We start from the raw sequence: 25429 nt of genomic DNA, 5'->3' as shown, positions 1-25429 counted from the left end.
GGACAGCTTTCCCTTGCTTCTTTGATACATGTTCCTGTATTTTTAACCTCTGCCATACTGTTTGATTACTGTTGCTTTATAAATATTTCAGATATCTGATTAAACTCTAGTCCCCCTCCATTTCTAGTCATTCTTTCTTTTAGGACATACTTATAAATTACGTGTGGTTTTTAAAAACGTTCTACTTTTATCAAAGTAGCAAATGGCCATGGTGACACATCAGAAAGTACCCAAGAGCTTAGTCCCTTCTGATGCCAGCCTGTTCCAGGTGCTTGGGGGTTTGGAGATGACCGGACACAGTCCTAGCCTCCATGCTGCTCCCACTCTGGGGCGGAAGACAGATGTGGAGACAATCTGTACTGTAAGAGAGACAGCCAGAGGAGGCGAGAGCATGGCAGGCCTCCTGAGGAGGTGATTTCTGAGCAGGGCCTTGAAGTGTGAGCTCAAGGTGCAATGTGGTGGATGGAGCCCTGCATTTGGGGCTCTAGGCATGCTGCAGCCTTTTCTTTTGTTAATCCTGCAGTCACTGAGGGACTCTGCCCATCCCTATGCCGGGAAGACATTTGGAAATAGTCATTAATCCTACTGCCTTGATGGGGAGACTGCACTAGGAAAAGACAATATGAATGGTGCAGTGGTTGCTTCATTCATTCATTCATTCATTCATTCAACAAGCAATAATTGACTTTCTGCTTTGTGCCAGGCACTATTCTAGGTGCTTAGGAGGTAGCAAGACTAAGATCCCTGACCTTTGAGAGCCTCAGTTTTAATAGGGGGAATCTACTATAAGCCACGAGCATGGTAAATAAGTAAATGATATAGAACGCTAGAAAGTAAAAGGGTCTATGGAGCAAAGAATGAGGTAGAGCAGGGCAAGGGAATTGGGAAGGATAGTGCTGGTGCGCTCGCAGGACCCACACAGGTAGGAGACTGGCATCAGAGCCAGTTGTTGAGGAAAGCCTCTCTGAGTGACAAGGGTCCAGACGTCTTGTGCACGATTGTGGGAGGGTCGATTTTTACAGTCTCCATGAAGGTGCTTGGCGAAGCCTATCAACATTACAAATGCACACACAGTTGGACCTGTTATTATTATTCAATCTAATCCTACAGATAAACTCACACCCATGCGAAATGATTCGTGAGCGCACTGCTGGAATAGGGAAAGACTAGAAACAGCTCAATTGCCCGTGAACTCACCTAGTTAAATATATCTGTTACATCCCTACTATGGAATACTAGGTACCAGAAGACAGAATTATGTTCTGATATAAACGAGTTCCCAAGATGTGTTGCTAGGATAAAAATGAGGTGCAAAACAGTGTGTATAGTATGTTGCCATTTATGTGAAAGAAACTGCTTTAACATGTATATATGTGGACCATCTCTGAAAGGATATAAAGGAAGCTTGTAGGTACAGTGGTAGCCTCTGGAGAGGAGTGCTGGATGACTGGGAGGTGGGGTGGGAAGCAGACTTTTCACTCTGTTGCTTTTTGTGCTTTGGAAATTTTGAACCATGTGAATATAACCTAATAAAACAATTAAATTTTCAATTAAAATAAAATGGCCAGCTGCCATTGGGGCCCCACCCAGAACACAGGATCCCTTTACTAGCCTGCACAGCAATCTCCCATCTGCCAGGAACACTGGCTGCAAATGGCTCACAGCTGGCACAATTCTCTGGGGAACTGTCCTTGGCCAAATGGGGGCTGCCCTGTTCAGAAGATTATGCCTTCCCCTGTCCCCTAAGGGCAGCCCACAGCCAGTGACTGACTTAACTCCGTGGTGCAATTCATGCCCCACAGCCCCCCCCCCCCCCCCCCCCCCCCGGGATCAGGCTACAGCAGGCCTCCAGCTGAGATTGTATCTTTGCTTAGCTACTTCCACTGCCCTGTCCTGCTTCCTTCCCTCCCTCATAGTTTCCTAAAGAGCACTTCTCAAAAATCACATGCATTTGAATCCTGGTCTTAGGCTCTAAATTTAGGGAACCTGATCCAAGACACCTATCTCAATGGAAGAGAACTTACTGGAAATGAGCTAAGTGCTCCACATGTTTCCGTGAAGCACCCCATGGAGAGGAGACTACTGTCATTATCCTCATTAAACAGATGAGGGGCCTCAGAAGTTCAGACCCCTACTCAAGATCACGCATCAGGGGAAACAGCCAGTGGCCCCAAAGCCCACACTTCTTCCACTATATCTTCCTCCTACTGCAGGGAGATCTTCCTGAATCCAGAGTCGGCAGCTTCTCAGAACACAGGATTGCAGTTTCTATGTGTGGTCTCTACCACAGTCCTCTCTGCCTGTGAACACGAGTGGCCTGAAGGGCAAATGTGAGGGGGGCAAAGCTTCTTAGGATGGTAAGACCTGGAGGGCATGTCTGGGGGAAGTGTCATGACCCCCAGGGCTCTGAAGACCTCAGCCTCTCTCCATCATGTGGAATTCTAGCTCTAGCTGATAGTCTGATGTCATTTTGACCAAGAGAGATATTTGCATACTTCGAGGGAAGGGGAGCTCAGTATCTGACAAGGAACAGCGGCTGCATCTATGGACAGGGCAGAAGAGTTTTCCTCTCTTCATCCTAACTGTGATTAATGGTGCTAATCCAAGCCCACAGGGGCCACAGGACAGGGGCTGCTCGTTTCACCCCAGAGGGAATCCTGCTGAAATGGGATTTGAGCATCTTGGGCTGGAACTTTGCTTCTCTAGGCCCCACAGACAGACCTTGCCCCTCAGTGTATTCAGTCCCCTGACCTACTTGGGCTTCTCCAGGGGCCTTCTTGAAAACTTTACTCAGACCCGCTTCTCTCTCTTTCTCTGTTCCAGTTTGATGGTGACAGTGCCTACGTGGGGATGAGTGACGGGAACCCAGAGCTGCTATCGACCAGCCAGGTGGGTGCTCCACCCTCCCTGTGTGGGGGTCCAGCCTGGAGCTGGCTGGAGCTCAGCTGCTCCAGGGTGGGGCTGGGATGGTGCAGAGCAGCGGGGCATAGCCCACTACTGTCCTCTCTCACAATGATTAATATCAAGAGTCCCCTTAAAAGGGACAGTCCAACTGGGACTACAGTATTTTCTATAGATCACTGACCTGGCTACTGTTGGCTTAAAGTGAGCACCTTTGAAAACTTGGTAAAACTCGAAAGGTGTGACCCACATTCCCGGTGCACAGAGGAGAAATTTTCAGCTGTAGTGAGGCCTCTTGCTGCGACGCAGCACCCATGGGACATACACTGGCACAGAGGCACACACACCCATGAAAAGGCACACAGAGTTCTCCTGCCCACCTAGAGTTGTCTAGTGCCACTGGGGGGCGGATCGCGGGGTGTGGTACACAGGGAGGAGAGCAGAGACTTCCTCTGCAGTCCTCCCTGCTCTTGAAGGAAACGGAGTCATCCTTAGGCAAGGCTGTCCTGGTCCCTAGCCCTCTGGGAGTCCCAGATGCCAGCTAGAATATGAATTTCCACTGAGTCTGGTCTCCAGAAGTTAAATTTTCTTTCATCTGGGAGCATCCTCACTGCAGCCTGGAATGCTGGGGAGGTTCTAACTGCAGGCTGAGATGCTGGGGAGGGTCCTCACTGCACACTGGGATACAGGGAGGGTCCTCACTACAGATTGGAATGTTGGGGGTGTGGTCCTCATTGTAGACTGGGATGCGAGGGAGGGTTCTCACTGGAGGCTGGGATGTTGGGGAGGGTCCTCACTGTAGGCTGGAGTACAGGGTAGGGTCCTCACTACAGATTAGAATGTTATGGGGGGGCTCCTCATTGTAAACTGGGATGCTAGGGTGGGTCCTCATTGCAGGCTGGGATACCAGGCAGGGTATTCACAGATTGGGATGCTGGGGAGGATCCTCACTACAGGCTGGGATGCTGGGGAGGGTCTTCATTGCAGAGTGGGATGCTGGGGTGGGTCCCCACTGCAGACTGGGATTCAGGAGAGGGTCCTCACTACAGACTGGGATAAGGGGAGGGTCTCACTGCAGATTGTAATGTTGGGGGGTTCTCATTGTAGACTGGGATGCTAGGGAGGGTCCTCACTGCAGGCTGGGACACCAGGCAGGGTATTCACTGCAAGATTGGATGCTGGGGAGGTCCTCACTGCAGGCTGGGATGCTGGGGAGGGTCCTCACTGCAGACTGGGATACAGGGGAGGGTCCTCACTGCAGACTGGGATGCTGGGGAGGTCCTCACTGCAGACTGTGGCAACCTGGAGGATGGTTCCTTAAGGCAGTGGTGCCTGCAGTGTGGCAGCAGCTCAGGGTGCAGAGGAACTTGGCAAGCTGAAGGACAAGCCTGTCCCTGGAGCTGACCTCCATCCTCTGTGCAGCAGTGATGGTTGTGGCAGTCCAAATTGGGTGGCTGGGCCCACATTTTCTAGCTGGGGAGCCAGAATGCTATTAGTTCACAAACATTTATGTGCCCTCCTATGTGACAGGCCCAGTGGCAGACTCAGATGAGTAAGGCATTGACCTGTTGCCCTTAGGGGCGCACTGCCAGTCAGGGAAGATACTCTCAGCTCCGCTGCAGGGTGCTGCAACCCCCTCCCCTGCCATGGCAGGTGTGCGTGCTGGGGCCACCGTGCCATGCCCCTTCTTTGGCCTGTGAGCACATGAGCATCACAGTGCTGCTGCAGAGCTTTTATATTGCACTGACTCGTGCCAACCTAAAAGACACTCTGCTGGGCAGGACTCCAGGTCCTGGAAATGCTCATTTTGGAAGAGACCACTGAAGTCATTTAATTGTCCATAATCAGCTTGGAAACATGGTTGTCTCAAAAGAGCAGAGCTTCCTCCTGAACATCTTATCTGAGCCCTTTCACAGTGTTTCAGGTGCATCTTGCTAACACGCTGAGCCCTGGCTCTCAGAGCCATAGCATGGTGGGATCGGTGTGGCTCAAACCCTGATGGAGAGTGTTGGCTCTATACCCCCCGTAAGAACGGAAGGTGGGGCTCCGTGTCTGCTCCAGGCTTGGGCAGGGGAGTGCAGTCCTTTGGAGAGGAGACGCAGGGCAAATTAGTGCCCCAACAAACTGTTAACAGCTGCACCCTCACCTGCCTACCCAGCATCTCATGGTTGCAAAGCCTTTTCCTTAGTTATTTCACAACAGTCTTGAGAACTACTAGGTTGCCATTAATCCCATTTTATAGATGAGGAAGCTGAGCCTCAGGATATTGACTGGCTCATCCAGGGAGTGGGACAGCTGGGGCTCAAAGCTCCACACATCACTTTGCTGTGTCTGTGGAACACTCTGTTCCCACTCAACGCCTGCCACCAACTTGCTTCAGCCTAAATGTCACTTTCTCAGAAAGCTGTTGGTGACCCTGAAATCCAGATTAGGTCCCATCCCCTTGATTCTCTCTCGTGGCACCATGTGCTGTTAATTCATAGCATTTGTCATTGTTTATGATGGCCTGCTTATCTTATCTGTGTGACGACTTGGTAAACATCTGATTTCCACATTAGACTGTGCCCTCCATGAGGGCAGGATCCAGTCTGTCGTTCACTGTTGTGTCCCTCAATGTGTTACAAAGCCTGGCACGTAGAAGGCACTCAGGAAAGGTTTGCGTAATGGGTAAATGTGGCCCCTTCTCTTTTCTGGACTTACGTTTCCCTGACAGTGAAATGAGGTAGTTGGATTCCCCAAGGATCCCTTTAAGTCTCGTGTGCTGTCACTCAGAGTCTCCTTAACTTAGCACTTTATAAAGAAAACATCAGGATTCCCCGTGATTAACTAAGTACCCCTGGTGCCATGAGCCAACCTGGATGTGAACAGATTAGCAATTATAGTCCAGACTCTTACGCTGTGCCAGTTGGCTTTTGCTGCATAAGAAACATGTCAAAACTGGGGTGCCTCCAGTTGAGCGTCCGACTTTGACTCAGGTCATGATCTCTCAGTTCGTGGATTCAAGCCCCACGCCAGGCTCCGTGCTGACAGCTCAGAGCCTGGAGTCTGCTTCAGATTCTGTTTCCCTCTCTCTCTGCCCCTCCCCTGCTCATGCTCTGTCTCTCTCTTTCTCTCTCAAAAATAAATAAACATTAAAAAAATTAAAAAAAAAGCATGTCAAAACTCAGCATCTTAAAATAACAAACATTTGTCTAGCTCATAGTTCCAGGGGTTGGCAGTTGGTTGGGTTCAGCTGGATGGCTCTTCCGGTCATGGCTAGGACCCATGTAAGTGGCAGCTGTAAGCCGCCAGGTCAGCTGTGGGCTGGTTGGTATGGAGACTCACTTCTCTTCCACACCCCCTGGCAGGCTAGCCTGAGGTTGTTCATGTGGTTGGAGAAGGGTTCCCAGAGCAGCAAGAACAGAAGCTGCCAGACCTTTTGAGGTCTAGGCTTGGAACTGGCACATGACTACTTCTATCTAGCACATTCTATTGGTCAAAGCAAGTCAGAAAGCCAGTCTAGACTCAAGGAATGGTGAAATAGATCCCATCTGTTTGATGGGAGGAGCTGAAAAGTATCATGGTCTTTTAACAAACTACCACCTACAAGGAACATGGTATGTCGTTCGTGCTGATTTTACTGGAGAACAGCAGGCCCCTTCAGGACATGCAGCCCGCAGTGGCTTGGTGGGGCTCCAGGACCCCTACTTCTTAATTTTTTCATCCAGTCTTTTCCCTGGAGTGCTTTCCTGAACCCACACACTCTCATATATACATGAACACCCTGTCATGGTGTGGTACTCACCAACGGCAGGAATTATATGGTCCTAGTCATGGGGGGACTGGCATAAACATGTGGGCAAAATGAGGGTCTCCTCGCCAATAGCGGATTCAGAGTACAAACACTCTAAATGGCATAAAATGCATTTTATAAATACAGTTAAATGTAAGTTTCACCTATTCAGCAAATGTTTATTGGGCACTTATGTGCAAAGCTCTGGATATAGGCAGGAAGCCATTTCTGGGAGACGTTTGCTTTCTGAGCAAACGTACAATTTCGTCATGTTAAAAAACCTGCTCTTTAATGTAACCTTTTCCTGAAACACCATCTTCTTTATTTAGAAACTTGATTGGAGACACAGGTTCCTATGGGGTATATATCAGCCAGCTGTGCCCCCTTTAAAAATTTTCAAACCAGCTCTTAGGGGCTCGAAGTTTCTTTTGCAAATGGATCCTTTGTTGTTTGGTTTTTGCAAGTTTCCACAAAACTCCTGCCTGGCTGCCTTAGCTTTCATACAGTATCCCCTTTCCCCCTCCCTGGACCCTGTGTTTCTTTTGCACCAGACCTGCCTGGGTGGTCTGAGATCGAGATGCACTTCTCAGGCCTGGCTCTGGCTCATCAGCAGCTTCTGGGAGGGGAAGGCCTGGTAGAGATCAGCTTTTCTCCCTGTTGAGAGCAGACCCTGGTCAGGAGTTACAAGGATAATGTTTCCTGGTTATGTGATGCTGGGAAGAGTCTCCCTCTTCCTGGGATGAGGGTGAAGAGGAAAAGAACTGGGCCGTGGGCTCAGCAGACCTAGATTCAAAGCCAGCTCTTGGACATCCCAGCCAGATGCCCACTCTAACCCTATGCAAGCTGTGTCAGCTTTCTGTCAAATGGGAGAAGTAACTTCTGCCTCCGAGGGTGTTATAAATACCCAGTGTGAGCGTTGTGGATTCCCGTCACCAGGCTGGGGCACCCCTCACCCAGCTGTTGTGAATGCTGGCTGGTAACTATTCACAGCTGCCCCTTCTCTGGAGAATTGGCCTCTGCCAGATGGGAACTGTGAACGGGGAGGGGTGTGGGGGATGGCCTAGAAGACCAGGAAGGTCCTCATCTCAAGCAGGGAGCAGTTTCTACAACTCCCCACGGACCTTCAGCTGGCATGGCCTCCTCGCCTAGCTCCTTCCCCTGCTCTGTCCTGCTTCCCTCCCGTCCCCTCTGAGTCACTTCTCAAAAGGAATGCCAGTGTCATAGGAATCCCCATCTCAGTCTCTACTTCAAGGGAATCTAACCTAAGATAGTATATAAACTACCAGTGTTTCATAAAACTAGCTGGGACTTATTTCCATGGTTTTCTTATCATAAATAATGCTTTGGTTACACAGACGAATCTCTGGTCACCTCTCATGCTCATTTATAGCTCTATGCCTTTGTATGCATGGATTCTGATAGGAATCTCCTAGCCATTTTCACCCAACAAATGCCTATTTGTTCTTCCAGGGGTGCTGAAAATGTCACCTCTTCAGTCCACCCTTCCTGGCTGTAGGTAGAATTTTCCACTCTCATGGCTGTAAATATGACTTCTGCTGAAGATTTCTGACTTCATGCTAAGAATTATTGAAAGGACATTGTGTGTGTGTGTGTGTGTGTGTGTGTGTGACACAGAGAGAGAGGGAGGGAAAGGAGAGAGGAGAGAATTGGCACATGACTACATTCATCACATTCTATTAGTCAAAGCAAGTCACTGGGCTTTGTTAGTGAGAAAGAGAGATTGATATTGAATAACATGATCAAATAGTGGTTTTAACAGCTCTCAATGGCAAGAGTGGATACAGAGAGACCACATGGGAGGGTAAATGAAGGATGGTGTTGTCCTCTATGGTGGTAGAAGCAGAGGAGATGGAAATAAGTGGATGGATCTGGGATCTGTTTTGGAAATAAAGTTGGTACATCTTGACAATGGATGGATCTAGAGGGAGAGAGAAATGAAGGAGTAAAGGAGGGAGAGAGAAATGAAGGAGTAAAGCATAGTGCACTTTCCAGATGGTGGTAGCATTTTTGTGAGTGGGAGAAGGCCTGGGGAGGTGCAGGTTTCACAAGGTCAGACTTGGACATGTTACTTTTGAGACGCTCCTCCGAGGGGAGATGTCCAAGGCTGTGCAAGTCTGGAACTTCTAGGGAAGTGAACTTGGAAGTTCTTAGCCCATGGTGAGGATCAAATTTGCAAAGACAGAAAGAGAATAGTGAGAACCACAGAGAAGAGCAGAGGACCAATGAGTCTTAAATGTTGAGCTCCAATATTTGAAAGCAAAGTGGAGGAGAAGACTGTGAAATAGGTTGAGAAGTAGACCAGAGAAACAGGAGGAGAACATGGAGGCTTAGAAGCCTAGGGCACACACAGTGTTCTGAGATGGAGGTCAGGAATCTGGGGAAAAACGATGCTGGATCCACAGCTTCTTCCCCGTCAAACGATAACTTTTAAATAAATCAAAGATTTATATGTACTCATGGAAACCATAAAGGCACCAGAAAAAAAGCCTTTAAGGTATACTTTACAGCTTTGGAGTGGGAAAGACATTTCTATGACTCAACGTCTTAGAAGAAAAGACTTAAATATTTGACCACAAATAAAAATGTGAAACAACTTTTGTATGGCTAAAAAAGTCAAAAGACAAATGAAAAATTGGGCAAAATTATTTTCAACTCACAATATAAATATATAGAGTTCCCAGGAATCAATTCAAAACCCTGGTAGAAAAACAAATGGGAGATATGAACCAATAGTTTACAGAACAGGAAATGCAAATGGACCTTACATTTATGAAAAGATGCTAAAATTCGTAAGAGAAACAAAATTACCATTTTCCACCTCTTTGACAAAAATCCAAAGATTTGGTAATATACTCTGTTGTAGCCCTGTGGGGAAAGAGGCACTTTGTACATTGCTTGAAGGCAGAGTAAACTGGTGTAACCCTATGGAGAGCAAATTGGCAACATCTATCAAGATTACAAATGCATTGACCTTTAACCTGGCAATTTCCCTTTTGCAAGTATTTCCCACAGATATATTTGCTTATATGAGAAGTGATGGCCTCAAGATTACTCATTTTTGGTGTTGGCATAATGGCAAAATATTGGCAACAACCCAAATATGCAACAATGTGAGAGTAGTTCCATAAATTACATACATCTATCAAGTGGAATACTGTATGGCTATAAAGAAAGAAGAAAGTGAATAGATATAGAAGTTCTTTAGATACATTATTTACTGAAAAAAGCAAGGTGGCCAATAGTAAGTACAGTATGTTACCATTTGTGAGAAAGGGTACTGAGAATGTGTTTCTAGGTGCTTGTATATAATTAAAGTAACTCTGGAAGCTAATAACAGTGGCTTTGTACATTGTGTGTGTACCTATATGTGTGTGTTCACATTTGTATGTATGTTTGTGTGTGTGTGTGTGTGTGTGTGTGAGTGATGCAAATTGGGCGGGTGGACAGGGATGGAAAGACTTTTCATTGTACCTTTTTAGATTTTAGGGGTTTTTAACTGTAGGGATGATTATTTCAAAAAGCTGAATAAAATGTAAACAAGAAGGAGAGGGTCAAATGATTCTGAGGGATTGGTTGGGATAAAAGTTGAAATGCGTCCAATAGTTTTAAGAACAAGAAGTCATCCTGGATCTCAGAAAAGGCAGCTTTGATGTGTAGTGGGCTTCATGCAGGTCCCAGGGTAGATGAAGAAGGGAGTCTGCATTAAGGATGTAAACAGTGTGTGTAGACAGCTTTTATGTGAAGTCTGGCTGTGCGGGACCAGGGCAAGGGCCGTTAGGGTGATGGGATGAGGACTCCAAAGGAGGGACTTTTTTTTTAAACTTGTTTTATTTTTTATTTTTTAAAATTTACATCCAAATTAGTTAGCATATAGTGCAACAGTGATTTCAGGAGTAGATTCCCCAGTGCCCCTTACCCATTTAGCCCCTCCCACCACCCCTCCAGCAACCCTCAGTTCTCCATATTTATGAGTCTCTTCTGTTTTGTCCCCCTCCCTGTTTTTATGTTATTTTTGTTTCCCTTCCCTTATGTTCCTCTGTTTTGTCTCTTAAAGTCCTCATATGAGTGAAGTCTCTTAAATTCCTCATACGAGTGAAGTCATATGATTTTTGTCTTTCTCTGACTGACTAATTTCACTTAGCATAATACCCTCCGGTTCCATCCACGTAGTTGCAAATGGCAAGATTTCATTCTTTTTGATTGCTGAGTAATATTGCATTGTATATATAGACCACATCTTCTTTATCCATTCATCCATCGATGGACATTTGGGCTCTTTCCATACTTTGGCTATTGTTGAAGGTGCTGCTGTAAACATGGGGGTGCATATGTCCCTTCGAAACAGCACACCTGTATCCCGTGGATAAATGCCTAGTAGTGCAATTGCTGGGTCGTAGGGTAGTTCTATTTTTAGCTTTTTGAGGAACCTCCATACGATTTCCCAGAGTGGCTGTACCAGCTTGCATTCCCAAGGAGGGACTTTTTGTTTTTTTGAAGACAAGAGAGTCTTTAGAATGTTTCCTTGCCAATGGAAGGCATCCAAGAGAGAGGGTAAAGTTTGGCGTTCAGGAGAGGGAAGAGTTAATTGATGGTTTAAGTTTTGGGAGAAGGTGGGAGGGGCCGGGTCCTGCCAAGAGGTGGAAGCTGTGGCCCTAGCCAAGAGTGGGGACAAAGTGGGAAAGAATGTGTGTCTCTGTAGAGGGTTGCCCAGAAGAGAGGATGCTGCACCTGAAAGCATCTGTCTTCTCCAAGAGATTGGTGGGCAGGTAGGGTGCCAGAGGTGTGCGGGGGTAGAGAAGGTCTGGGACATCTGTGTGGCCTGTGGGAGGCTGAGCTCTTGGCACGGGTGCTATGGGTGCAGACAGTTGGGTGGATCCACAGTGGGGATTTGTCAGGCAGGTGTACCAGAAGGACACTCAAGCTTTTTTTTTGCAAAAGAGAGACTGAAATGAAGGACCGGGGAATCTAAGCTGGGTAAGGGGGACCTGGGCAGTGAGGACATCTTAGTCATGGAGTGCAAAGTGGGTGATGATTCTGAGAGAAGCAGCTGTGGGCATTGCTGGGGTCCTGGGTGTGTCTGGAGAGTGGGCCGCTGACACTGAGTGGAGCAAGCCCAGCATCAGCATGGTGTCTGAGCTGGAGGGACCCAGGATGAAGCCGAGGTGGGATTGATGGGAAGGCCTCTGGCACCCGGAGCCAAAGGCTGGGAGCCTGTCGGGTAGGGGGACAAGCAGAGGTGTGTGAGCAGCACGTGGGGCCGGATGCTGATGGAGCTGAGTGGGGTGGGGTGGGATTTGTGGGGAACATGGATGGTGGTCCAGGTGGGGCAGTGGAGAGGGAGGAGGATGTCAAGCCTGCCTTCCAGCCTGACATGTGTGAGCAGTGGGGGATGGACAGCTCATCCACAGAGGAGACAGGAAGTGAGCAGAAGGCATGTTCTAAGAAGCTCTGGGGAAGTAGGGAATTTTTTATTCTTAGAGTAGGAATCCCAGTGGGTCCAGGGACAATTTGCGAGGCGAGAGGTTCAGGGGGCTCACGTTTGAGGTGCTCCCTGGGGAACTCTAGGACCCATGGAACACGGTCAGCACCACCAACCATCAGCACTGCCAGGTGTGAGCAGTGTCCAGGGTGGGCCCTGCCTGCCGCTGCTTCTTTTGCACCCCTTCCTAACGTTCCAGCAGAGCGAGTGCGGTAGTGGAATTCTGTCTTAAAGGCCAAGATTCCCACGCTACCAAATGAGGCCTTGCGGTGCCTCGCACCACACCCGGCACACAACAGACACGCAAGGACTTTGAGTGAAGCAGATTCTTGCCGTTGGGTCTGCACACCAGTGTGTGTGTGTGTGTGTGCGGCCAGCTTCCTTCGTAGATCCCCAGGGATGCCTGGTCTGTTTTGCTTACCACTTATATCAAGCATAGGCCTAGAGGGGGCCGATGGTATAACCAGGAACCCAGAAGACCAGAGCTGGTCACAGTCACGCCTACAGCCTCCTTCCAGCAAGGGATGGTGTAGGATGCCCAGAATGGGGGGAAGCCCAGAGCTCTGAGTTCCGGGTTCTGTCTGCTCCGTTTCCTTCACCTCTGTTGTTATCTCTCCCAGCCTATTCCTCACGTGAATGATGAGGGTAGATGGTCTGTGGGATTTTCCCAGCCCATGCTGCTGCTGCTGCTGCTTTCGTAGTGCATTTCTGTGGGCTCAGGCACTGGAGCTAAATGTTTTCCATGAACTCTATCAGGTAGCTACTGTTGCTATCCCATGTTACAGATGAGAAAACTGCAGAGCAGAGAGACAGGGAGGTGGTTGAGTGTTTTTGAACCAACCAAACAATGTGCTGGGAATAAATGCACGGATAGTAAATGCACCTGAGGCAGGCCTCCCTCCTGTCACTGTTCAAATCTAAGATTCTGGCCTCTGAATCTGTGTACATGGTAAAGGGCAGAGAAGACACGGCTTTTATTGCTTTAATTAAAACCTGGGTGAAGAGCTCGCGATTCATATTAAAATGAAATTGTGTTTCGCTGGCCGTGGTGCCGAGAAGGGACCGGCAGTGATTACTGCTAAGATTATAAACAATCAAAGAGAAAAGGTCTTTTGCAAGCATTTCCTATTAAAGCCACAAACATCACACTTTAAAAATAATTATGGTTGTGTTATCGGAACATGATTCATGAATTCTGAATAAATATGAGGGGGCCTTGAAGGAAACTGTTTCAAGACCATAGATTTTGTTCAAATCTGATGAAATTTAATATCATTTCGCAGCTGGAGAATAAAATGCAAGGAGGGGAAAAAAAACCCATCCTATGTGTATGGAGAGAATTGAGTATATTTCAGACTGAACTAATGAGCCTTCCCTCATCAGTCCTACACACGTGCTTAGAAAAATGGACGAGCCTCTCTTGTTTTCATTGAGAGAAAACCGCTGAGAAGGAGTTGGTACTTACACCTCACAGATCTTCATTTTGCATTCCAGTGGCTAAAAATATATTCACTTTAAAGCTCTGCATTCCTGGCTGTGAGATGTTTAAATATTTGAGGGCGCAGGCATAGAGGCGTTAGGGAACGGGCTTGGGGGTGGGGTATCTTGGTCTGCGTTTACCACACCTCCCCTGTAGTAAAGATATTTTTCATACAATGCGGTGAATGTTTACAGCATATAGTTTTGTTTCCTTCCAACTATTATGAGAGAAATTGAATCCCTGGAAACGTTCCCTCTCTCTAAATGGGATGGAAACAATGAAGATGGTGCAGGAAGTTTATGGGTTGGGGGAGGGAACAGCAGTGGGTTGGAAATGTAAGGATTTTCTTTAAAACAGCACCCCTCTCCCACTCTCAGCCACCTTGAACTCAGCATGTGTTCTATAGGGCCTGGGTCTTTGCTGGGGAGTGTGGGAGAGCCCTCTGGTTTAACACATTTGTTTGTTGCTAAATGAAAGCTAACCCTGGGGGCGTCTGGGTGGCTCAGTCGGTTGAGCGTCCGACTTCAGCTCAGGTCATGATCTCGCGGTTTGTGGGTTCGAGCCCCGCGTCGGGCTCTGTGCTGACAGCTCAGAGCCTGGAGCCTGCTTCCGATTCTGTGTCTCCCTCTCTCTCTGCCCTCCCCCCCCCCCCCCCCCCCCCCCCCCCACACGCTGTCCCCCCCCCCCTTAAAAAAAAAAAAAAAAATAAAAAAAAAAAAAAAAAAAAAAAAAACAAGAAAGCTAACCCTGTCATCAAGATGTGAGAGCCAGAGAGCCAGATGTGAGACCTTTCCAAAATGGTGCAGGGTTCTTAGCTTCTGGAGGGTCAGGAGCCTGGTTCTGGCCCCCTTCAGCCTCTTTCACTGTGTGCTCTTGGGTAGGTCATTTGTCCTCTCTGAGCCCTGTTTTTTGTGTCTGTGAATGAGAGTCTGAATGGGTGTCTCTGAGAGACCTCTTAGGTTATATCTGTAGCCAACGGATTGGTTTCCTCCACCTCCTGTTTGAGTCTCTAGGAAGGACACTGGTCTGTCCAACAAGCCAGAGCTCCCCTCCCCCACATAGCACCAATGCTAAGGGACCCTTGGAGATGGTGCTCAGTGGTTCTGAGCAGGGTTCCAGCCCACCACTGGCGACAGTAAACAGATGCTGGTAGTCGGATGGGTTATAAGGGTAATGACATGAGAAGACAGACAGACCTGGGCTCAAATTATGGTCTTCAAGTTTCATGACTGGATGACCTTGGACAAATCATCCAGCTTTCCTGAACCTCAATTTTGTCTTTAGAAGTTCCTCAGAGTGATGCAGGGAGAAATAAGTAAATAAAATGTATTTATACCCTGACTTTTTATTACAGTGTTTGGTCCATGGCAAATGACAGTTGCATGAGGTGCTATTAAAGTATCCATCTTACGGGGGCGCCTGGGTGGCTCAGTCGGTTAAGCGTCCGACTTCAGCTCAGGTCACGATCTCGCGGTCCGTGAGTTCGAGCCCCGCGTCGGGCTCTGGGCTGATGGCTCAGAGCCTGGAGCCTGCTTCCGGTTCTGTGTCTCCCTCTCTCTCTGCCCCTCCCCCGTTCATGCTCTGTCTCTCTCAGTCTCAAAAATAAATAAAATGTTAAAAAAAAAAGTATCCATCTTACAGATGAAGAAAACTGATTTTCAGGAAGATAAAACAGCCTGCCCAAGGTCATCCACCTAGGGTGTGTGGTGAACCCAGGAGTCAATGCGGCATCAGAGATATCAGCAAGGAGCCAGTCAGCTATTTTATCTAATACAAATCAAATTATGTTAAGGGTTGAAATTGAAAAGATGATATTGGAACTATCTTGTTTTTAAAATGTGCCAAGAAATGTTCCCCCTCAAATGACAAAAACAGTAGATGCCTCCTGGCAGTTACCAGCTCACCGAAGGTGTGTGATCCCTTCCCAGCCCCCTCCATTAGACCTCCAGCCCAGTGTGCCAGGGAAGAGCTGGGCCATTTAAGCCTCCTTGATTCACATCTCATTAACATTAAAAGGCCTTCATGTGGTCCAGACAGCCGATTTCTCTGTGTCTCAAATACCCAAAGCCCCTGGGTCTGATGAGGAACCAAAGTCCAGGTGTGAGTGAGGTGGTTGCCCATGCTGGGCCTGGCATCCTCCTTGGACAGTGTGGAGCGCAAGGGGCTCAGGTGAGAGTGAGTGGCAGGCCTATGGTCTGTGCGTGATTCCTCCTTCTGCCTTGTTCTTGCTGTGTGGCCTTGACCAAACTACTTAGCCTCTCTTGGGCTTGCTTTCTATCTCTGTAAAATGGGAGTATTACTCCCTTCCTTGCAGGTTAAGAAAGCCAGAAATAGGTGTAGCTTAGTTAACTAGTTTAGTTTAGTTAGACTAGTTAAGTAAGTGTAGGCTGGTTGAGCGGACTGGTTAAGTGGGTAGAAGGTAACCAGCCTGGCCAGTGCTGATTATATAGGAGCTTGGTAAAGTTTTTGTTGTTGTTTTTAGAATTTACAGTTTAGAGAAGAAAAGTGAACTAGTGAAGGAGCTGGGAACATGTTGAGTAGCTCTAATTTTCTGTGAATGTGTGTTACGTAGGACCGGGGTGGAATGAACAAGACGAGGTTGGTGGTTCAGGTAAACACAAATCCAGCCCAGGAGCCCTCAGCTCAGATGCACCTGTGCGCCTCGTGGCACAGTCTGTACAAGCACCCAGGGGCACTGAGCCATTGGGAGGGTGGCTCCCAGGAACCTGGGGGAGCTGGGGTGCTTGAGGGGGAGGTGTGTCAGGCGGGGCGAGGATGGGGAGGTGGGCCGTGTGAACGACTGTTGGCTTTGGAGATGGGGAAGGAGCGCCTTGAGGAAGTCTGGCTTTGCTTTGTGAGGGATCGTTTCTTGGAAGCCCCCTTGAGAAAACCTTAAATAGAGTGTTCTGTAACAGCACAGGCCTTGGAGGTTGATCTGGGCTGCTTCTGGCTGTGTCCTATGCTGGAGTGGCCCTCAGGGGCACGGGGGTCGTGGCTAGAGGCTATATCTGTGTGGTACATAAATGCGGGGCAGTGCTAGTTCTAAGCGTCCTGCTGGCCTCATTAACATTTGCCAGGGATGGCAATGTGAGCTGGACGGCAGGAGAAGGGGTGAGGAAGCATTTTGAAATGTATTAACTACTCCCCACCACCACCAAAGGTAGAAAACGGAAAAGACAGAAAGTACCAAGGTGGCAAGAATGTGGAGGAACGGTGCCCTCACACGTTGTTGTGTGAATTAGCACAGCCACTTTGGAAAACCATTTCTCAGTGTCTGAAGCTCTGTGACCCAGGAATGCAGCTCCCAGGTGCTCACTCAAGAGGAACACGTTCATCTGTTTACCCAAAGACACGTAGAAGAATGTCCATAGTGGCACTTTTCATAAAAGCACAAAGCTGGAAACAATTCAAATGTCCGTCCACAGTAGACTATGTGAATGATCGCAGAATATTCTTACACGGTGGAGTATTATGTAGCATAGAAGACCCAGCAGTTTATAACCGCATGCAATAATATGGGTGAATCTCACAAACCCCAGGTTGAGAGAAGAAGCCAGACACAACCAGAAGCCAGAACATTCTAGATGATTCCATTGACTTAAAGCACATAAACAGGCAAAACCAATCTGTGGTGGTAAAAACTCTGAATTGTGGTTACCCTGCTTGAGGGTGGGTAGTGAGGAGTCTTAAGGGGCTTCAGAGGTCTGGTATGGTGCTGTTTACATAAGTCTGTTCACTTCGTGAGGATTCGTCCTTGAGCTATATACTTATGACTTGTATCCTTTCTGTTGGTATCTTGTGCTTAAAAAAAGAGTAAAAAAATTTCAAGGTATTTGCACCAGTGTCTCCATTTTTAGAGACATGGTAAGATGGGGAAGGCGACCTAGCCAGATATCTTGTATAGTGTGTTCCCAGTAGGGGTGTGGACGGACTGATCCTTCATAGCTTGGGAAATTTATTTAACTTGCTGGGAGGGGAAGGACTATTTTAGCCTCATAACGGATGATGAACTGTGAAAGTGCTCCTGCCATGGCTCGCTCTAGGGAAACAGGTGGTATGGGCTTATCTGGATCGACTCAGCTCTGTGGGCCCTGACCTTCACTCCTATTTCTCTACAGAATTTTAGGAAATGACTGAAAATATAAACATCTAATAAAAGAAAGTGTGTGTGCATGTGTGTGTTTTTGGGATGCTGTGTTGTGGTACCAGGAAATCTTATTTATGGAATATGTGAGGATGTCTGCGGAAAAGAATCCACACACAAATACGAGCATATGTGCATGTCGCACTCATATGGGCACGCTTGCTGATACATACCTTTTCACGTATTAAGCATCGCTTTGTGACTCTGAGCAAGTTACTTAACCTCTTGGTGCCTCGGTTTCCCCAATGAAATGGCAAGAATAATAGCACCCAGCCCTTGGGGCTGTTATACACAGATGCACACACAAATTACATTTTTATTTGTGTTTATTTGTTTACTGGCTGCCTCCCTCCTAGACTGTTGGTATTGTGGCAGCAGAGACCTGACACGTAGTAGGAGCTGAGTTAAAAAATGGGGAGGGAGGGAATGAATGGACAACTCTCACAAATCCACTGGCACACGTGCTGATGTTTAGACACATTGACGTACACATTTGTGCATGTGATCACATGTGTAGACTTGTATGCAAGCACCCAAGGGTTATGCATGCACACACCCAGACATGTCCAGGCCCAGAGCTCAGGAGGGTGGGGTTAGCTGCAGTTTCAAGACTCTGCCCTGGAAGTCAGAACACAGGGTTCTGTTTGGGGTTCCACATAACTGTCATTTATTATGTGACTTTGGGTAGGTCTTTTTAAAAAAAATATTTTATTTTATTTATTTGTATTGTTTTCCTTGTTTTATTTTTATAAATATAATTTATTGGCAAATTGGTTTCTATACCACACCCAGGGCTCATCCCAACAGGTGCCCTCCTCAATGCCCATCACCCACTTTCCCCTCTCCCCCACCCCCCATCAACCCTCAGTTTGTTCTCAGTATTTGAGAGTCTCTTATGGTTTGCCTCCCTCCCTCTCTGTAACTTTTTTTCCCCCTTCCCCTCCCTTATGGTCTTCTGTTAAATTTCTCAAGGTCCACATATGAGTGAAAACATATGGTATCTGTCTTTCTCTGACTGACTTATTTCACTTAGCATAATACCGTCTAGTTCCATCCATGTTGCTGCAAATGGCCAGATTTCATTCTTTCTCATTGCCAAGTAGTATTCCATTGTATATATAAACCACATCTTCTTTATCCATTTGTCAGTTGATGGACATTTAGGCTCTTCCATAATTTGGCTATTGTTGAAAGTGCTGCTATAAACATTGGGGTACATATGCCCCTATGCATCAGCACTCCTGTATCTCTTGGGTAAATTCCTAGCAGTGCTTTCGCTGGATCATAGGGTAGTTCTATTTTTAATTTTTTGAGGAATCTCCATACTGTTTTCCAGAGTGGCTGCACCAGTTTGTATTCCCACCAACAGTGCAAGAGGGTTCCCGTTTCTCCACCTCTCAGAGGTTGAGGACTCCTAGCCAGGATATGACAGAATTGGAATTTGAACCATGGTCTGTCCAGGTCAAAGCATATGCTTTTAATGCCTATGGCATTGCTGTCCACAGTGTGACCCACAGACCAGCAGCGTCCCCTGGAGCTTGTTGGAAATGCAGCATGTCAAGTCACACCCCAACCTCCTAAATCACAACCTGCATTTACCAAGTTCCACAGGTGATCTGTGTGCACATTATGGGTTGAGAAGCAGGGCCTAAGGTACACTGTTTCCCTCAAGCATTAAGAAGAAGTAGGGTTCACAAGGCGGGTAGAGCACAGGTGTAGGCACACCCTGAGGACCACCAGAGAGGAGCAATCAGAGAACGAGAGAGGATGCAGCCAGGAGCTACCTGTGGAGACAGAATCAACACGGAGGCTCTGCATTGCACATGTGGGGGCCTAGTCCCTGCTGTTTAGAAAGGTGCAGAATCACAGTCATTAAGGGTACCAATTCATGAGCTAAACTTTTACATTTAAAAACAACACATGTTAATCATCTTGTAGTTCCCATAGGTGAGAAACCCAGGTTTGCATTAACGGGGTGCCTCTGGCTCCAGACCTCTCACTAGGCTGCGGTTCGTGTGGTGATCAGGGCTGCAGCCTCATCGGAAGGCTCGACTGAAGGGAGGTTTGCTCCTGAGCTCATTGGTGGTTGTTAGCGGGATTCAGATCCCTGGAGTGTAACTTTTGAGTTGGGACTTGGCTCTGTCCCTTCCCAGTGGTGTCACTTCCATTGAGTTTCACTCTCAGTGCCTCTGTTTCTTTCTCTGTGAAATGGAGTAATAGCACCTGCCTCGTAGAGTTATGGTGAAGACTAATAAATTGATGTATGAAAAGTCTGTAGAACAGGATACACTTAGCACCTCACAAGCACTATCTATATAAATGCTTGCTGTTATTATTATTATTTGAACAAAAGTGCAGAGAAGCAGGACTACACAAGCTTCGTTCACAGAGGGCCACTTAATAAGCCTTAGGGGAGTGGATGAGCTCTGGGCTTCCTGTGGGGACTTTGGGGCATATTAACAGGAGCATGGGGGTCCAGGCTAGAGGAGGAGGCCTTGCTCCATTCTGCTCAGAGTAGGCTTAGAGTGCTGGGCATAGTCCTTGGTACTACCGCTTGGGAAGGCACAAGGGTGTTGTGGTGATCCTGAGCAGGAGCAAGTGTCATCTGGGGGTAGACAGTGGCCCAAGTGGAGGGTCCAGCATCTCCAGGAGTCTGGTGATACCAGAGTATGCATTGTCTGGGGGCTGCAGTGGGCTCACTACGCTTGGTGTTAGGTGATATTGCAGGATCTGGTCCAGGAGGCCTCATATACCAGAAAGATACTGGGACCCTGCTCTGAAGGCAGTGAGCCTTGGAAAGGTCTGAGCAGGGCAGTGTCCCTGGAGCAGCATGGATGGGGGGACTTGCCTACTTAGCCGTGTGTCACAGAGCCTAGAGCACTCACAAAGGCCAGTCTCTGAAAACTTCAGCGCCTTCGTATTCAGGCAGCTGGCTTAGCACATTTTTAGATGATGCCACTTCTGTAGTTTTCAAAAGGTAGAGATGGAAAAGAAAAAAAGGCTGCAAATAGACATAATTTTTTTTCCAGAAGCTATTTTAACACGGAAATAACTGGAGAGCCTACTCATCATTTTTAAATGCTTTTAAAATTAGTGCTGCCTCATGCCTGCCTATGGACCTGCAAACCAATGGCACATACATGAATTCAATTTGGGTTTAAAAATCCCTTGGTCCAACTCTCTCTTTTCGTGTGTGGTGTAACTGAACACTAAAATGGGGGGCAGTGACTTTCCCAAGGCCACACAGCCCATCAGGGGCAGAGCTGGGACTCAAGCGCCTTCATAGGAAGATGATTTCTAAGATGAGAACATGGAACCAGGAAGCCCTTGTGAGCATTGTTTCATTCTGAAAAGCCTTTCTAAGGGGAAGACCACTTCAGATGTTTGCTGACTTCTTAGAGTTTACGGGGAAGGTGGTGAAGAGCCCAGCCCCGCGTAACAGCAGGCTGTCAGTACATTCATTCATGCAATCATTCATTCAAAACAATATTTACTGAGCAGCTACCTTGTGTCAGGCAGTGTTCTAGGTGCTAGAGATACGAGTGTGAACACGGCAGTCCAATCCCCGGTTCTCATTTATTCGTGTATTGTTTCATTCTGCAAATGTTTATTGAGGCCATACTATGTGCAACCACTGTTCTTGGTCCTGGGTTAATCAGTGACGTTACAGCAGAATATACATTCTGGTGAAGGGAATGGGGAATATGTATTTTTTTAAAAGTCAAGACTCTTGTGTGTTAGATGGGAGAGGTTTGATGGGAAAGAGAAACCACCTTTAGGACAGGGTTCAGCAAACCATGGCCCCATAGGTCAAATCTGGTCTTCTACTTGTTGTTTGTAAATAAAGTTGTATTGGAACACAGCTGTATTTGTTAGGTTAAATATTGTCTATGGCTACTTCCATGCTACAGCAACAGAGATGAATAGTGACAGAGATTACATGACTTACAAGCCAAAACAGATTTATTGTCTGTACCTTTGCAGAAAAAGTTTGCTGACTTGTCCTCTAGGACATCCAAGGGAAACTGTCAAAGAGGCAGTTGGGTAGGTGGTTATAAAAAATATGTTATTAAGGGGAGCCTGGGTGGCTCAGTCAGTCAAGCATCCAACTTCCACTCAGTTCATGATCTCGTGGTTCCTGAGTTTGAGCCCCACGTCGAGCTCGTTCGCTGCTGTCAACATGGAGCCCACTTCAGACCCTCAGTCCTCCTCTCTCTCTGCCCCTCCCCCTCTGCTCACTCTCTCAAAAGTGAATAAATATTTTAAAAATATGTTATTAAAATAAATGAAACTCTGCCACTTACTGGAAAAATGAACTTCCTTATCTATAAAATGGAGTGATGCCTGGTGCTCAGGCGCCCCCCTGACTGGAATGCTGTGGTCCCAAGTTATCCTCAGCTTTGCAACTTGCTGGGACTGTTTCCTCCTAAAGAAGAAGGCAGCTCCACCACTCATGGATCATTTTTCCAGAAACATCCCCCCCCTCCCCCCAGGTATATCAGTCCGGAAAGCTACCTCAAGCTCAGAGTGTCAGATGATTTCTCAAGCAAAAACACATGGAGATGATCATGTTTGTTCCCAGATAGAGTTTTAGTAAACAAAACTCATGGCTGGGGCGCCTGGGTGGCTCAGTTGGTTAAGTATCCAACTTCAGCTCAGTCTGATCTCACTGTTTGTGAGTTTAAGCCCTGCATCGGGTTCTGTGCTGACAGCTCAGAGCCTGGAGCCCGCTTTAGATTCTGTGTCTCCCTATCTCTTTGACCACTCCCCACTCACAATCTGTCTCTCTCTCTCTCTCTCAAAAATAAATAAAAGTTAAAAAAAATTTTTTTAAACCCTCATGGCTAATGTGACCGGCGGCCATTGTCACATTGTGATGCCTCTGATCTAAGCTTTTCAGGGTCAGAACCACCAGCAGGGGAGTGTTCTACTCCCTCCTTCACTCCCTTGACACAGCTTGGGAGTTCTGCCTGTAAATAAAGGCTTAAAACGATGTTACTCGCCCCTCCCATTCCTCCAGAATCCACGTGTAATTTTAACAATATGGCTTTTTCATTTCCATTTTGTTTATATATGGTATGAGCTTTTATTTATTTATTTATTTATTTATTTATTTATTTATTTTTAAGAAGCATTTTGAGTCCGGGAAAATGATAGCCCAACAAGAAGGCATAATTGTACTGATTTTCAGAAGTGCAGCAATACTCCAGCTCCAATGTACTGCGAGACATGAATCAGAAAGATTCTATTACACATCTCTGGGACAGGCGACACAGGGGTATTATCCAAGATGATTAATTTGGCTTGGTCATTATGGACACAGACAAGCCTGACAAAATTGCATTTCATTCCCCACTGAATTCATAAAATTGCTGTACACATAATAAGTTATAGCACTGGGTGCCCTGCTCCTGTTGATGGGATTTCAGGTTTGGATAAGGTTTTCCTTGGATAAGGTTTCCTTGTTTTGAAAACAGAGCCAGGAAACACTGAATTGAATGACCGTCTTTTCACTGAGATGTTCTTACAGGGTGTGGATTTTACTTGTGAAAATAGTAGGGTGATAGGGTAGCCGTGTAATTTATCGTCCAAACCAGGACAATTTTATTTTTTTAGTTTTTATTTAAAATTAAAAAAAAATTTTTTTTTGAGAGACAGAGACAGAGAGAAAGTAGGGGAGAGGCAGAGAGAGAGAGAGAGAGGGAGACACAGAATCAGAAGCAGGCTCCAGGCTCGGAGCTGTCAGCACAGAGCCCGATGCGGGGCTCGAACCCACAGACCGCGAGATCATGACCTGAGCCGAAGTCGGACACTCAACCGACTGAGCCACCCAGGCGCCCCTTTTAAGTTTTATTTTAGATAGAGTGCGAGCAGGGGAGAGGAGCAGAGGAAGAGGAAGAGAGAATCTCCAGCAGGCTCCACATGCAGTGCAGAGCCCAGTGTCGGGCTCAATCCCACGACCCTGGGATCATGACCTGAGGCAAAATCAAGAGTCAGATGCTCAACCGACTGAGCCACCCAGGCGCCACCAAACCAGGATGATTTGGGGGTGAAAGAAGGCGCTATGAAAGATTACCCTGAGACAAGAGGCATAAACAGGACTGACCAGGGCTAATCAGGATTAATGTGTGTGTTGGGAGGGGTGCAAATAATGGCAGAGCGTGTGTTGGCTCCAGATAGGGCTTCCTGTCTTTATTTCCATAAGTGCTACCCGTGCGACTTTGGATAAGTCATTTTGCCCTTTTGAACCTCAGTTTTTTCATCTGTAAAGTGGAAAAGATATTTAGCACTTGTGCTTACCACCTGATGTCTTTTCTCCCCCTCCTTGGGTATGGGGGAGGGGATCATGTTGATTTTCTGTTCATGTGTTTTCACATCTGTTTCCTTGTGCTGTTCTCTCAGCGGTTAGGTGGAGTTTCATAGATAAGGACGCTCAGGAGTAGACAGTTTTGGATAAGTTGCCATAGGTCCCTCAGCAAGTTAGTGACTGGAATTCCCCCAGGTCAGACTAACCCCGAAGCCAGCATTCTGTCTGCAGATGAAAGAAAGAGAGAAAGAAAGAAAGGAAGAGAGAAAGAAAGAAAGAAAAGAAAAGAAAGAGAAAGAAAGGAAAGAGAGGGGGAGAGAGAGAGAGAGAGAGAGAGAGAAGAAAAGAAAAGGAAAGAAAGAAAGAAAGAGAAAGAAAGCAAGCCAACAACCCAGTACTCACTGATTATGTATTCCAAGAAACTTCAAGCATTTTTGGGGAAAAATATTTGAAATACATAAAAGCATTTGGAACCCCAAAGTCCTGTGTCAGCGCAAGGTATTGTTGCTGTCACTCAGGTTATTCAACAGGCTGGACTTGTACAAGAAGGCAGAGATCCATCCCTCACTCTTTCCTCCGGCTCATGGCCTTGGGAACCTGCCGTGAGAATGAGGGTGGTCTGTTCCCTTTCCTACCACGCCTACTTCCTCTGCTGCTGCTGGAGACCCTGGGATGGGGCAGGGTGAGGTGGGGCTCAAGAAGTAGGGTCAGAACATCTTGCCGACTAGTGTCCTACCATCCATGCCTGCTGTTCTAGCCGATTTTCACACACTGGTTCTTTCCATGAGGCACACTGAGCTGGGGTTCACACTGCAGCTCATGACCTGCTCCGCGGCTGGTACACCTACTGCCGAGGCCTCCATATCGTATCAGGCCGCTGTCTTGGGTGGGACCCTTTCAGAGGCCTTCAGCCCCTGCCTTCCTCAGCTTTCACTTGCTCTCTAGGACCACTCACACATCCTTGCCTTGCCTTGCCAAACCACGCACCTGCAGATTGTTGTCTGTCTCTGTCTCCCTCAACCTGTCTCTCTCTTTTATTCTCTCAATCTCTGCCATTTCAGGCAGTGCCAGCCATCCTCCCATCTCCCCAAAACCTCCTGAGCCTCTCAACTCTGGGGACACAAGCTGGGTCCTCCTGAGAGCTCTTTTTTGCCAAGCTTCACCAGGGAGTGAGGTACCACCTCCTGTCTTGTGCTGTATCCTGAGTCCCAGCGAGCTGTGCCATTGGGGACCTTTCTTGCTCGGCTCGAAGGTGGGGCTCCCCTACTGCTATAGATTCCCTCTCAGTGAATCTTCCTCCTTTGTCTTATACAACATGGGGGTGG

General features: G+C 47.3%; 1 protein-coding gene across 4 annotated transcripts in view; it reads left to right on the top strand.

The window, feature by feature from the left end:
- Positions 1–25429, top strand: part of TOX2 (TOX high mobility group box family member 2) — a 136149-nt gene that overhangs the window by 48461 nt on the left and 62259 nt on the right. For 3 of the 4 annotated variants that reach the window (XM_049650762.1, XM_049650763.1, XM_049650766.1), the window contains exon 2: positions 2824–2889. The exons of the other annotated variant lie outside the window; for it this stretch is intronic. In XM_049650762.1, the coding sequence (XP_049506719.1) occupies positions 2824–2889 (66 nt within the window). The remainder of the gene's footprint in view (positions 1–2823; positions 2890–25429) is intronic. 4 annotated transcript variants of the gene reach the window in all.

The sequence above is a fragment of the Panthera uncia genome, assembly GCF_023721935.1.
Source record: "Panthera uncia isolate 11264 chromosome A3 unlocalized genomic scaffold, Puncia_PCG_1.0 HiC_scaffold_11, whole genome shotgun sequence".
Lineage (NCBI taxonomy): Eukaryota > Metazoa > Chordata > Mammalia > Carnivora > Felidae > Panthera > Panthera uncia.
The sequence above is the reverse complement of the archived record's forward strand: the minus strand, read 5'-3'. Positions and strand labels throughout refer to the sequence as shown.